This window comes from Liolophura sinensis, chromosome 13 (assembly GCF_032854445.1).
Source record: "Liolophura sinensis isolate JHLJ2023 chromosome 13, CUHK_Ljap_v2, whole genome shotgun sequence".
NCBI classification, from domain to species: domain Eukaryota; kingdom Metazoa; phylum Mollusca; class Polyplacophora; order Chitonida; family Chitonidae; genus Liolophura; species Liolophura sinensis.
Window position 1 is genome coordinate 9678841 of NC_088307.1, and position 15880 is coordinate 9694720.

Genomic DNA, 15880 nt, shown 5'->3' on the forward strand with positions numbered 1-15880 from the left:
TAATTGTTATCAGGGTCATAAATAGCTGAATTCAAGGCACATGGTCTCTGTGGCTGAGAGATTAGCATGCTAGCACAGCACAATGACCAAGGAGCCTGTCACCAATGCACTCACTGTGAGTTCACATCAAGATTTTCTCTTTGGCAACCTGCTGCTGTTCATGGGTCTCCCCCTGCGCTCTACCCGGTTTTCTCCCACCATATTAAAACACTGGCCGCTGTTGTGTAAGTGAATTATCCTTGAGGACGGTGTTCACACTTACAGGCTGTTTCTTCCATTTTCATCAAAATTAAGGCCATGTTAGTCTTGTTTTGGACCTTGATATAGCTGATATTCTGACAGCTCAAATCAATGGGCACATGTATTGGAAAGCAGTGCTTTCAGAATGCTTGTTGATGTAGTAACACCTCGTTATTATATTGTTATGATCCTCTTGTTGAAGCCATCATTAATGAGACATGTGTCGTCGTGTTTGAAAAGGAATCCGGTCTTGTAAAATGCCTCAAAATTCTATTAAATAAATAAATATATCTCAATCAAATGAAACTATGGCAAAATGTAACAAAATCATAAAACTGATGTGCCAGCATGTGAAATATTCCTGTAACCTAGGCAATAACAACAGGTAGCTGTGGATGGAGAGATGATCTCAAGGGAACAGACCAGGTACAGTGGTTAGAGGCGATTACTTGTCAGTCGCTAGGACACACAAGGTGTTGGTTCAAACCTGGCTTGGGCAAGGAATTTGTTGATTCCTCTCTCTCTCTCACTGCTAGTGGTGCCTTGGTCAGCGGTACTCTTGTGGCCAAATTCGACAGTCAAACATTTGTTGAAGACAGCATGTGTCTTATTATACATATTTATATGTCATATCTGGGAAAGTTTGTCACAAAATTGCCAGAAGATGGTGGTTTTGACCAGGCACTCTGCTTTCCTCCACGCATAAAACTGACTGCCTTAGTACAAGAGATAAATTATTAAAATCTGCAGTTAAAATATCAATGAATGAATCAATCAGATTATCTCAAAGGGAAATAGAATGCTTTGTCAGGTTAATTTATGTCTATGTTTTTTTTAAATTAGTGTACACTTTATTAAACTTAGAGGAAGAGAAAAATACTATTCTGAATCAACTTGTTATATTGTTTTAGGGTTCCCCTGGACCGCAAGGTGACAGGGGAGAGCGTGGACCAAGGGTAAGTAACTCTTTGGCCTGCTGGTATTATTGGGTGCTGTAAATTAGCACTAAGCCTGAATTCTTTTGTGTTTTGAGGAGATAAAGTAATCGTACATTTTATTGTCGACTTGCACTTTATTGCAACATTATTTGCATTCTTGAAAAAGAAAAGGTCGAATCTGTTCTATATATTAGGGGATTGTAATTTAAACAATTAACATGTCCTTGAATATCATCTTTTTTCCTGAATTATTGATGTGATAGGAATAGACCACCAACTGGTAAATTCACTATATGACCTAAAGTTTGGCCTGCAAAAAAACTGCACTTTTTGAGGCAAATTGATGTCATAAAATATTTCTGTTGGTGCTGAATATTGTCCAATAAAATAAAATACTGCCTTCCAATCAAACCACAAAGCATCCTGATCAGACCAACAGAACAGATCAGCAACAGAATAATGTGCAACTTAGTTATGGGCATTTTCCCATAGCATAGAATATAACCTTCCAAAGGAACCTCAGAACACAGATCAGTAAAAATCTCAGAATCGAGGAAAAAAATGCAACTTATTCATGGTTGAAGTTTTGGGCCATTTTAAGTGTGTACATGTAGCACTGTGACACTTACACCTGTAAAACACCAATCAAATCAATAGATAAATAATACCTGATTACTTGTTCTGATCCCCACAGGGTCAAAGAGGAGAACGCGGGAAGCAGGGAATCCCTGGTCCATTAGGACCCAAAGGGGACACCGGCCCGCCTGGGCCTCCAGGCATCCAGGGTGAGCAGGGAATCCAAGGGCCACCAGGTCCCCCGGGGCAGATGGGCATCCCGGGAACAATTGTGAGTGTACACCTGGAATCAGGAACAAAAAGCTCTTGAAGCAGACATGTACATGTAATCTTAACTTGTAATTCCTAACCTTAGATTTGAACTTAATATCTGATTTTCAATTTTTTTAACTATTAAGACAGTAACTATTTTCATAGGGCAGATGTTATTATTGAAATAAAACTTTCTAAGGTAAGACACAATAAACAGTAAACTGTTTTAAAGTTGAGACTGTTTTAAAGCCTACATGTACATTGTAATCCAGAACAAAGTGTATTAGGTTCAGTAGTGCGGCGTTTGTCATTATGGCCTAATCTATGACATGACAGGTTCAGTATTGCAGAGTTTGTCATTATGGCCGATCTATGACATGACAGGTTAAGTATTGCAGAGTTTGTCATTATGGCCGATCCATGACATGACAGGTTAAGTATTGCAGAGTTTGTCATTATGGCCTGATCTGTGACATGACAGGTTCAGTATTGCAGAGTTTGTCATTATGGCTGATCTATGACATGACAGGTTCAGTTTTGCAGATTTTGTCATTGTGGCCTGATCTGTGACATCGCAGGTTCAGCATTGCGGATTTTGTCATTTTGGCCTGATCTGTGACATCACAGGTTCAGTATTGCGGATTTTGTAATTATGACCTGATCTATGACATGACAGGTTCAGTATTGCAGAGTTTGTCATTATGGCCTGATCTATGACATGACAGGTTCAGTATTGCGGATTTTGTCATTATGGCCTGATCTGTGACATCGCAGGTTCAGCATTGCGGATTTTGTCATTTTGGCCTGATCTATGACATGACAGGTTCAGTATTGCAGAGTTTGTCATTATGGCCTGATCTGTGACATCGCAGGTTCAGCATTGCGGATTTTGTCATTTTGGCCTGATCTATGACATGACAGGTTCAGTATTGCGGATTTTGTCATTATGGCCTGATCTGTGACATCACAGGTTCAGCATTGCGGATTTTGTCATTATGGCCTGATCTATGACATGACAGGTTCAAATCCAGCTCCTGCTTTCTGGATACATTCTGGAGTATGGAGTTTTGTCAGATACATTGCACCTGAAAAAGGGTGGTGTTTTGCTCCTAAGACTCCTGTAAAAGCCACCTGTAAACCTGATCACGGTTGCACAAGGGAAAATTCTTGAGTACAGCATTTAAACAGAAATGAAACAAATGAATAAATACTTACTAATTCTCATAAGGACAGTTAAGGCCACCATTCTTGTGGCATTGACCACTGACACACAGCCATCAGGGTGCAGGTCAGCACGAACACACTGGATTCAGTTCAGCACCTCACCACCTGTCCAGTTTCTGCTTTAAGTCAGAAGGTTTGTACCTGATAAAGGAAAGAGGCTTTAGTATGCGGTACCTGTTCAGTGTCTTCCACCTGTTAATCAGACTGCTGTTATGGAGGTAAAAATTCTGGACTACGGCCTTAAACACGATTCAGATAGATAAATAAATAAGCAATAAAGTGGATGTGTTTTTTTGTCCGACAGGGTTTACCAGGTAAAGATGGGGCACCTGGATTCCCTGGAGAAAGAGGCGAACCTGTAAGTTTACACATCTATGCTTTTCTTCATCTTTCCACTAGAAATGCAAATATCCAATCTGTGTTTCACTTTCGAAACAGGAAATACAGATTGAATCATTAAAAAAGAGATAATGTAAGTGTATTAAAATTGATATTGTCTTTTTTTTTAACCAGTTTTCACATTTTAACCAGTGATAATTTTTTGCTGTATAGAATGTTATTTGTGAAATTTTTATTTTTTGAATTTAGATACGCCATGCAAACTAGGCTGTGATGCAGAATTCTTTGTCCAAATTTTCAGTGTTGTAAAATTATAAATTCCTTTGTTCGGAGTTCAAAACTTTCAATGTCTACCTAGGAAAAAGTCCTAATGTAGTGGTGAATGTTTATTGTTAATCCCTAACATTGTGTTTCGGTAACTACTTTTGAAGAAAGAGATACATGCTGATAAATAAATTGAAACGGTATGTGTCATTTTGTTTTCAGGGCATTCCTGGAAGCCCTGGCCAGTCGGGTGCCGTTGGTGTTGTTGGCCCACCGGTGAGTCAAAATTGAACTATTTTTCTTGAGTAACTATATGTCAGAAATACCATTTATGTCCTGGCATAAAATGTACCATTATAAATGCGTCTTTGATTTAAGTTGGTTGCGTGATTTGTCTCGAGCAGCCTTGGAATCATTCTGTTTGTGTGAGAGCTTTTATCTTTTGTATTGTACTAACAGAAGTCTTCAGCATTAAACATAAGCCGTAAGTCTCCAAAAGAAAGATTATCTGCTTTATGGCCCAGAGAATTAAATACGTCCCTGATAATTGCAGTTGTGATACATTTGTGTAAGTATAATGCATATAGGTGTGTAATTGTGTTCAAATGTCTTTGAAATGTGTTTAAATCATAAACGTACAGTGTGATATAGTACTGTAATTCTTCAACCTTTTCACATATTTGCAGGTGTTTATGCAGTAATATTCTTTATAGACTTATAAAATGATGCTTTCTATGAAGTCCTGAAATTGGCCAATCCAACCAGTGTAGTTTTGTGTTTGACATCAAATTTTAAGTGTACATAAATTGCACTGATAATTGCTCTTTCATAAGTGAAAAGGTTCAGAAATTAGGGTACACATCTGTAAGCCTTCCAGCGAAGTAAGCTTACAGTTGAGTGTATTGCCCCATGTACATGTGTCTGTGAAATATCTTTGGTAATATCTCACCTGTATGTTCTTTCTCGTTAGGGTCCACCTGGAGAACCAGGTATTCCTGGTGAACCTGGACCACCAGGAGGTCCTGTAAGTATGGCGGGTTCTGACTTATTTTGCTTATAACCAGCTAAATGATATATATTAATTTGCAATTATAAAGCAGATGTTGGTGAAACGAGGGAAACTAAGTTTCTTTATTTGTTTTTAGTTTCTTGAATGAGTTGTTAATTATTATATCTTTAAAAGCTGAAAGAGTTTTTTTTTTTTTTTTTGTTCCATCTCTAGGCCTGAGTGACCTACCATATATATGCTGTAGGCAAGTCTTTAGCCTGCTGATTCATTGCCTTTATTTGCTTGTAACTGTTCACTGATAGAAATGAATTATAAAAATTACAGTCAATGTTACTTTCTTGCCCAAAGTCTACAGATGTATTCAGAAATAGTACAAGGTAATGCTTACTCACTAGCAAAATGAATTACAACAAAGTTGTAAGGGAAAAGCTTGTTTTCATCCCAGAGTTGATGACAATAGAGAACATGGATATACATGTAAGTTTCATTCACAGAGCAGTTAATGATTTTGAATACCAGATGTATAAATGACTTGTAAATACCTGTATTCCTACCTGTAGGGTATTCCTGGGGATAGTGGTATACCTGGCGAGGCTGGGAAAGAGGGACCTCCAGTAAGTATTCGCCTGTCTTTAAGGTTGTAACTTTTCACCTGTACAGCACCTGGTTACCAGGTGTCAAGACTGCCAATGTAAGTTTCTCAAGGGAGTAACTTTTCACCTGTATATCAGTTGATTACCAGGTGTTATGAGCGGAAATGTAAGTTTCTCCAGATTGTAAATTCTCACCTGTCTATCATGTAATTACCAGGTGTCATGGTCGTGAATGTAAGTTTCTCAAGGCTGTAACTTCTCACCTGTCAGTCACTTAATTGCCAGGTGTCATGGTCGTGAATGTAAGTTTCTCTTTCTGGGAGTCTGTCTTGATTCCAATAAAGAAACAGTGAAAAAAACTTATTTTCACAAATCAGTAAAGATCTCTGATACAGCTCACACTTTACCATGTACTTGACTTGAGAAAAGGGATTAAAGGACAATTTGAACATACAAGGATGTAAAATTGGTCTCTCACAGATTCTCGAGAGATGAAGATACAGGAATCCGCTTAGATTTTGGTAAAATTTGATGGAAAATAAACTGTACATGTATATGTATTCCTTAGACCTGATCAAGCTTGGGTAAATAATGTTGTTATGTGTAGATAGAAGGATGTTAAAGCCAGCTGGATCTTCTTTGAGTAATTGGTTTAAGAATGATGCAGACTGTTTTCATAAATGAATCGCATGTATGTTTCAGTGCCTGTATTCTTGTTTGTAGTTGCTGTTATCGTTTGTTGTCTTTTTGTCAGGGTCCCCCTGGTCCAAAAGGTGTGCCCGGAGGTCCAGGTGGAGAGGGACCCGTGGGCTTCCCAGGCAAACGCGGTCATCCAGGCCCTGCGGTACGTATATAAATGTACCATAGCATAGTTCATATGTCATAGTTTATCAGAGAGGTTTGTTTGTATACAGTACTACTCTAGCATGTTTTTCAAGAATTTATATGAGGTTTCCTGGATAAATGTGATATCGGATGTGTTTGGAAGAATTCTGCTGATTATATATCCTGGCATGATTACTGGGGTATTTGGTTTTACATGTAAAATATCCAGATGTAACCTACAGCTGTACCTATTGATCACTAACTCGTACAGAATTAATAATTTTGCTATGACTTTTTGTGGATTATATACTAGTGTACATGGAAGATTGATTGAAGAGCTTGTGTATTACATGTAACATGTACCAAGTCGGTCCATTTCACAAGAAGTGACGCAGCTTTGACATCAGCCAATGAGAAATTATCAGGAGCTTTATTTAATCGCTTTGTTGTCTGAAACATGATCAGTAATAACAAATGAGGTCACAGGAACCAAGCTTGAAAGCTGGTTTGTTTGTGGGTTTTGGCTGTGAACTTTGTCAGAAACATGAATTGCCGAAGGGCAGTGGTTTTATCTAGGCATTCCACTTGCCTCAAGTTAACCTGACTGCTGTCCCAAAGGTAAAATATTCTGGAGTATGGCATTACCTATATCATTTACATTTACAGGGTTTTCATTTTGAATTAGAGAAGGAGACTAGAGCTCAAAAGTAGGCAGCTGAATTAAAACTGATTCTTTCACAGTTACTGTTGGTTTGAATGGTCAGAATACCCAAAGTAGGCGGCTACAGAGATAGCTGTGGACAGCTGTCTGCAGCCTGCTATGGTCAGAATATCCAAAGTAGGCGGCTACAGAGATAGCTGTAGACAGCTGTCTGCAGCCTGCTATGGTCAGAATATCCAAAGTAGGTGGCTACAGAAATAGCTGTAGACAGCTGTCTACAGCCTGCTATGGTCAGAATATCCAAAGCAGGCAGCTACAGAGATAGCTGTAGACAGCTGTCTGCAGCCTGCTATGGTCAGAATATCCAAAGTAGGCGGCTACAGAAATAGTCTACAGCCTGCTTCATGCCCTTTTTGAACACCTTGCATGTACATGACATCTTCTTGTTTGATGTCATGGCATCCGGAGTGAAATATCAAAATGGAATAACAAATGTTATATCTATCATGTGATAAAAAAAACATTGACAATATACTTACATCTATATATAAATAACAGTTAATTTTTCCTCAAGCTGGGCCAGCTGATTATTCCTTGTAGAAGGGAAATGATGGTTGGAATGTCTTTGTTCTTTTTAATCTTCTCCAGGGTAAAGATGGTACAAAGGGTGAGCCTGGACCTCCAGGTGCCATGGGACCCAGGGTAAGAATACAGCGCTGTTAAAGCAGAATGTTTTATACATTTGTTGTACCAATTATGTTTATGGATGGAGATTTTACAAAAATCTTGTGATTTCAAGAAATATGATGTAAGTATGGCACATGACTTTCTGTATTTTTCGATATTTTCATGTATGGAAATGCAACTGAAGTGTAGATTCAGGTTTGGCCAAAAGCACGTTTTATTGCTTTTGGTGATTTTCTTAAGTGTCCATTAAACTAGCTTTTCTCAAAAATATGAAATATACATGTATGTATTAAGGGTTATTTTCTCAGACAATTTCTAGTGCACATGAGGTGCGAGGTTCAAATCCGATCTTGGCCCAGGAATTTGTAGATACCCCCCACTGTCACTGTTTGTAGGGCATTGGTGACAATAAACTGTTGACTTCACTCATGTGGCAGTTTGTGCAGCCTAACTTTCGACCAGTTGTCTTAAACCAATGATTATGTGATGTGCATATGTGTACATCACATTTAGGAAACTTCATCAAAGGCCGGTGGTTTACCCAAGGCACTCTGGTTTCCTTTACCCATACAACCAATATTTTCCCAGAAGCATAGTGAAGCGGCATCAAAGGATGTAAACACTATAAGTAAAAAGGTGATGATTGTCCAGAATACACCAACTAACAATGTTTAAAGGAAAAGTAAAGAGCAGTAGTAAGGACTGAAACATCTGAGCTCATCTGTGTTTAAAGGAGAAGAAAATATAAAAATGACGAAAACACCAACTAACATTGTTTAAAGGAAAAGTCAAGAGCAGTAGTAAGGACTGAAACATCTGAGCTCATCTTTGTTTAAAGGAGAAGAAAATATAAAAATGACGAAAACACCAACTAACATTGTTTAAAGGAAAAGTCAAGAACAGTAGTAAGGATTGAAACATCTGAGCTCATCAGTGTTTAAAGGAGAAGAAAATATAAAAATGATGAAAACACCAACTAACAATGTTTAAAGGAGAAGTAAAGAGCAGTAGTAAGGACTGAAACATCTGAGCTCATCTGTGTTGAAAGGAGAAGAAAATATAAAAATGACGAAAACACCAACTAACATTGTTTAAAGGAAAAGTAAAGAGCAGTAGTAAGGACTGAAACATCTGAGCTCATCTGTGTTTAAAGGAGAAGAAAATATAAAAATGACGAAAACACCAACTAACATTGTTTAAAGGAAAAGTAAAGAACAGTAGTAAGGATTGAAACATCTGAGCTCATCAGTGTTTAAAGGAGAAGAAAATATAAAAATGACGAAAACACCAACTAACATTGTTTAAAGGAAAAATAAAGAACAGTAGTAAGGATTGAAACATCTGAGCTCATCAGTGTTTAAAGGAGAAGAAAATATAAAAATGACGAAAACACCAACTAACAATGTTTAAAGGAGAAGTAAAGAGCAGTAGTAAGGACTGAAACATCTGAGCTCATCTGTGTTGAAAGGAGAAGAAAATATAAAAATGACGAAAACACCAACTAACATTGTTTAAAGGAAAAGTAAAGAGCAGTAGTAAGGACTGAAACATCTGAGCTCATCTGTGTTTAAAGGAGAAGAAAATATAAAAATGACGAAAACACCAACTAACAATGTTTAAAGGAAAAGTAAAGAGCAGTAGTAAGGGCTGAAACATCTGAGCTCATCAGTTTTAAAGGAGAAGAAAATATAAAAATGACGAAAACACCAACTAACATTGTTTAAAGGAGAAGTAAAGAGCAGTAGTAAGGACTGAAACATCTGAGCTCATCTTTGTTTAAAGGAGAAGAAAATATAAAAATGACGAAAACACCAACTAACAATGTTTAAAGCAAAAGTAAAGAGCAGTAGTAAGGACTGAAACATCTGAGCTCATCTTTGTTTAAAGGAGAAGAAAATATAAAAATGACGAAAACACCAACTAACAATGTTTAAAGGAAAAGTAAAGAGCAGTAGTAAGGACTGAAACATCTGAGCTCATCTTTGCTTAAAGAAGAAAATATAAAAATGACGAAAACACCAACTAACAATGTTTAAAGGAAAAGTCAAGAGCACTAGTAAGGACTGAAACATCTGAGCTTATCTTTGTTTAAAGGAGAAGAAAAAGATATAAAAATGATGCAAACTTCAGATGAAACAAATTTATTAGAAATGCGTCACATCCTAATCAAGGACTTTTTTATGCAAAGGCTGTATACAACTGTATATACCAAGAGGGGTCTCAAATACCATATTTACAAATAACTGTTCACATTCTATCATCTGAACTTACATAAGTCTTATGTTTTCTCCACGTTTAAGATTTTGACAATCACTCATTGTCATAAATGTGCTGTACAGGTTTGTTTCTGTTCACTTGATAGGGTGACAAAGGAGCTCAGGGCTTCCCCGGACCTCAAGGGCCTCAGGGTATCATGGTAAGTGAGAACAGAAAACTCATTAATTTAAAAATGAAAGTGTAACCAGCTGTAAGATGTAACATAGAGAAGAGAGAGTGCAAAACATCTCACCAAGATTAAGCTGTTAACAAGAATTTGAAGTGAATCTTGAAATGAAGGGAATTGATAAAATGGCGCTCTGTCGTAATATTAATAACATCTATAGACTTGTTCATGGGTTTGATATCGAGCCTGCAAAATGTTCATGAAAATTGTAACATGCTCTATTTGTCACTAAGGATGTTAATGGCAGTGTAATTTACTGGGTATTTAGACTATACAAGCAGATATTTGTAGGAAAATGTAAAGACTGTTTGTCCTGACATCAGTTTACTGTAATTTGGTGGAATACTTCAGCCCAGGGCAGATTTGTTGTGGAAAACAAGATTTTTAGATCCCAATGTCACATGATCAGGAATTTGTTTAATTTTTTATTTTTCAAGATTCCAACAGCGAAAAATACTGTGATATAGACAGTTAAAGGTCTTGTGAAGGCACAAAACTGTCATTTTGCCTATTGTCACATGACATTTCTATCAACACTGTAAAAATATTTTTCTACCATGCAACGTCTCTCACATCATGTCTAATAAGTGGTCAGGGATGTTCATTGAAGACCACTTGTCTACCACCAAAACTATGTATCTTTATGTCACACCTTTATTACATTCACCTGTATTTCTGTATTCTAGGGCAAACCAGGTATGAGAGGTCCAGCTGGACCTAGAGGAGAGAAAGGTGACCAGGTAAAAACCAGAAAAGGGTGATCTCTTACCAATGTATCCTAAAAAAACATGTGATAATTTAAAAGCTTTTGGTTGCAAAATATATAGAAAAATATTGATTCATCAAGTAAAAACAGATGCACATATGCCAAGGTTTAGGAGTATTTCCGAAGGGCGTGCTGAGCTATCTTACATAAACTGTAGCTGCCTTAATTAAGTTTGTAAGCGTCACAAAGCCTAGGCACATGCCTGTCCATCACTGTAATGCCCAATTTGCGCCAAAAGACAAAATCCACCAATACATAAGCTTTATTTTGGCATCAGTATTTTAAAATGTCTTTTGATACATTGAAACCCTTTTTCCTTAGAGAAATTTTAGTCTTCACTGTATTAAACTTCCTTGTTGAAAAAATTAAATAATTTAGATTTATTTATAAACTAGGACATTTTTTGTGTCAAAATTGGGATATACTTATATATTGTGTTAAAAACTAGAACAGCTATGCTCAATATTACATGAGCAAATCATATTATTTTATTAATAGTATCTATTGTTAAAAAAATGAAAGCTGTCAAAATATCTAGAAATTTTGATTTAAGAATCTTTTTGTTAACTTTGTGATTTTGTTTGTGTTGTAGGGCTTTGAAGGACCCCCTGGGCTCCCTGGTGGCCCTGGGTTGGTTGGACAAAGGGTATGTACATAATTTGTTCAGCTCCAAGGAGCAGGAGTCTTATTCTTAGTTACACCATTAGTATACTGTGTTAAACTTTTCAGTGGGTCTACTATTAGCAGTGGAGCCTGGTATTAACTTTAGTCTGGACTGTAGCCGGATTAGTTATGCATTAAAACAAGACTGGTATTAAGAGCTAAACCTGGCTTAAATAGTAATATATTTTTGGACAATTTCCATGATTCTAGAAGAAAGATGCAGGACATCATCTCAAGATTATGGTATTCTCATTATTTTTAGATTTAATTTGATAATTGAGTGTGTGTGTGTGTGTGTGTCTGATTGTAGGGTTACCCTGGACCACCTGGGCCTGTGGGACCTCCAGGAGAAGACGGGGATAAGGTGAGTGCTAAAAGTGTGGATATGTCTATAACAATACATGAGCAAAGAGAAAACGCTGTTTTAAAGTACAGTGCTGTAATTTAACCTTAGAATCTGATACGAAGGGTCATAAAATAGGTATCGTCCTACTTTCCGAACAATCCTTCAAACGTATTTCCTAGGTGAAGGTTATCACGCCAGAGCGGGTCAATAACCCAGGAGCCTGTCACCAATGCAGTCGCTGTGAGTTCAAGTCAAGCCCTGGCTGGCTATCTCTCCGCACGTACGTGGAAAGGTGTGGCAGCAACCTGTGGATGGTAGTGGGTTTCTCGGGCGCTGTATAGTTTGCTCCCACCATAATTGTGGCTGCTCTTGTATAAGTGAAATATTCTTGGGTGTGGTGTGAAACACCAATCAAGGAAACAGGTCGAATTCTAAGATGACTATTACTATCAGAATCAGGTTTAGATATGCAAATAGCTCTGTTTTTGTTTTGTTCATTTTGCACATTGATTCATTTAGGCTTATGTACACGTTGGCTCTTACAACTCAGTCCTGATCGGCTTAAGTAAGGCTTGAGAGTGTGATGATACTATTAAAGAAACAAAATTTTTTAAAAATTAAAAAAAAAGAAAATTGTGTACATTCCGGTTTAATATATATATGTGCTGCAGATGAATTGGTCTGAATATTAGGTCTTCATTAAATGTATGTTCTTTGGGGTTAACCCAACTGACCCCTCAAAAACACTTTCGTTTTCATTTTAGGGAGACACGGGTCCAGTTGGAAGTCGTGGTTTTAAGGGAGATCATGGTGTGATGGTAAGCATACATTGAAAAAGCATTTTCTTTTGTGTGTGTGTATATATATATATATATAACTCTTTCTTTTCTTAAGGCACATTTACAAAATAAAGACCCCATCAGTGTTTTGAATTCCAGAGACCCTTTATGAAAATAAATCCGTTCAGTTTACACGTAGTTACATGCATCTGTGTAATAATGTTTGGATTGTTTTGTATTCTTAGTGGTTATCACCCAACTTTTGTAACTTTTTGTGAAAAGAAATATAGCCTTTTATATGGTTTTACTAAGTAAATACTGCATGCGGATGTCAAGAAGATGGAAACGCCAAATAGATGTACATATTGCATTTGGCTCGTGAATATAGCGTCATTTAGCTGTAAGCTATGAGGATAGTTAGTTGACCTCAACAAAGTTACTTCCCCTTATTCCTCAACCTTTTCACATGTAAAAGAGCAATTTGTGCACCTTTTTAATGTGATATTGGAGAGAAAACTAAATTGGTTGGCTTGGCCAGCTTTAAGGCTTCACAAAGAATATGATTTTATCAGTCTGCACAAAATAATGCATTCAGAATACTACCATGCTTGATTAAACACCTTGCAAACATGCGAAAAGGTTGAAGAATGTTTACTACATCATGTAGAAGGCACAAGAATAAATGGCTTGTAAGAGCTAGACAAGTGACAAAACGGCTGCGTCTTTAAATAGAAGCAGGGTTATTTGATAAGGATCTAGGGAGCTTGAATTGTTTATTTCAGTTACAATCTGCAGTGCTTTCAGATGCTTTTGATGTCATTCCAGCATAATTGCATATGCCAGGTGCATTGCCTCATAAGCAATATTAGTATGTCACAACAGGCAAATTTTACAGATAGTGTAAAAGATTTTGCTTTTATGAACTCTTCAGATATTGGGGGTTACTAGTGTTACTCATTAGAAATCCTTTTGGTGTTGGGCTCCAAGCTTCTTTGAGAACTGGAGTAATCTCTTTTAATAACAGTATTTCTTGTACAACTACATTTTGTGTTTTTCTCCTTATTTCACAGGGTCCCCCAGGACCACGAGGGCCTCAAGGGCTGATGGGACCCCCAGGTTTACCGGTTTGTACCCAAATTTACTGTTGTCTCCATCCATCCAAATAACATCATGGTCTGAGCATTTTTATCCTGCAATAGTCACTGGCTCGAATCCGGCTCTTGCTTGTGGCTTCGAAGTCACTGCACCCTGCAATGGGATGTGGTTAATTTGGGACAGTTCATTTTCCTACATCCACATACCTAATGGTTGTGCTATATTACAGTGAGTGCTGGCTTCCTCTCCAGCTGTACATGGGAAGGTCTGTCAGCAACCTGCAGATGGTCGTGGGTTTCCCCCGTGCTCTGCTCGGTTTCCACCCACCATAATGCTGACCGCTGTTGTATAAGTGGAATATTCTTGAGTACGGTGTAAAACACCAATCAAATAAATAAATATTACAGTGAGAAATTCTCGAGTGCAACCAAGTAAATATATCAAGTAAATTTTCAGCTTCTTTCTTGAAAAAAAAAATATGTTATTTATTTTTTTTTTCGACTATGAAAAGGATATTGGAAATAAATCGTTTTTGTGCATGTAGGATAATGCTGTCAGAACTGATCATTCTAAATCAATGGACAGTGAGTGTTCACTTGTATTACATTATACCGGTGGCTTGAGCTTGTTAATATCTTGGGTATGGTTAACTATTGCAGTTATGAGGGAGGCTGATTGCTGGTTTCATGGGATTCAGTTTTCCTGAATTTTATATAATCCAAAATTAGAAATAAAATGTTCTATGCAATGTGAAAAGTAACTGTTTGAAGCAAGTACATTGAGAGTGTATGTGTTATACTCTGGTGCTATATAACGAAGGTGTAACTAAGGTTCACAAGTTCAATACAAACCTCCGACAGGGAATTCATAAATTCCTCAGCTCTCACTGTCGGTGAAGGCCTTGCTGACTTTAAGCGAATTACAGCGCTCGTGTGGCCTTTTGTGCAGCCCAGTACCATATGAAGATCACATGTCTTCCACCAATTTGTGCTGTCTACTGTTTGCTGAAGACCACATGTCTTCCACCAATTTGAACTGTCTACTGTTTGCTGAAGACCACTTCTTCCACTAATTTGTGCCGTCTACTGTTGGCTGAAGACCACATGTCTTCCACCAGTTTGTGCTGTCTATTGTTTGCTGAAGTCTGCATGTCTTCCGCCAGTTTGAACTGTCTACTGTTTGCTGAAGACCATGTGTCTTCCACCAATTTGAACTGTCTACTGTTTGCTGAAGACCATATGTCATCCACCAATTTGAACTGTCTACTGTTTGCTGAAGACCACGTCTTCCGCTAATTTGTGCCTTCTACTGTTTGCTGAAGACCACATGTCTTCCACCAGTTTGCACTGTCTACTGTTTGCTGCAGACCACATCTCTTCCACCAATTTGCGCCATCTACTGTTTGCTGAAGACCACATTTCTTCCATCAATTTGCGCCATCTACTGTTTGCTGAAGACCACATTTCTTCCACCAGTTTGCGCTGTCCACTGTTTGCTGAAGACCACATGTCTTCCACCAGTTTGCACTGTCTACTGTTTGCTGAAGACCACATCTCTTCCACCAATTTGCGCCATCTACTGTTTGCTGAAGACCACATTTCTTCCATCAATTTGCAATGTCTACTGTTGTTGAAGACCACATGTCTTCCACCAGTTTGCGCTGTCTACTGTTGTTGAAGACCATGTCTTCCACCAGTTTGCGCTGTCTACTGCTTGCTGAAGACCACATGTCTTCCACCAATTTGCGCTGTCTACTGTTCGCTGAAGACCATGTTTTCCACCAGTTTGCGCCATCTACTGTTTGCTGAAGACCATATGTCTTCCACTAATAAAGCTTGCAGGTCCGTATTTCACATGTGAGAAAGTTTGTCAGTATCTTGCCAAAGGTCAGTGGTGGAATCAAGTTTTCTCCACACATAAATGGTCATCCTGTATAAGTGGAAAATTTTAGATTATGGCATTATCAGTCAATCAGTCAATCTGAATCTGTGGTTTATTTTATATACATACATGATATATTCTCAGGGCCCCATGGGTGAGATGGGAGAGAGAGGAGAGCCAGGTCCTCCAGGTATGAAGGTAAGTCACATAAGATTAAAGGGGCACCACCCTGCCAGGATTCACGGGATGATGTCCTGAGGACAGCACTGTATTGTGTAGGCCTGAATTCCATTGAGTAC

The 15880-nt window shown here is 37.9% G+C and overlaps 1 protein-coding gene across 1 annotated transcript in view; it reads left to right on the forward strand.

Annotated features, from left to right (window-relative positions):
• LOC135480177 (collagen alpha-1(I) chain-like) overlaps positions 1–15880 on the forward strand; it is a 79866-nt gene that overhangs the window by 48345 nt on the left and 15641 nt on the right. Inside the window, 15 exon segments of the mRNA XM_064759943.1 lie at positions 1152–1196; positions 1873–2025; positions 3535–3588; positions 4056–4109; positions 4804–4857; positions 5403–5456; positions 6190–6279; positions 7570–7623; positions 9971–10024; positions 10738–10791; positions 11410–11463; positions 11791–11844; positions 12591–12644; positions 13676–13729; positions 15726–15779. Coding sequence (XP_064616013.1) covers positions 1152–1196; positions 1873–2025; positions 3535–3588; positions 4056–4109; positions 4804–4857; positions 5403–5456; positions 6190–6279; positions 7570–7623; positions 9971–10024; positions 10738–10791; positions 11410–11463; positions 11791–11844; positions 12591–12644; positions 13676–13729; positions 15726–15779 — 936 coding nt within the window.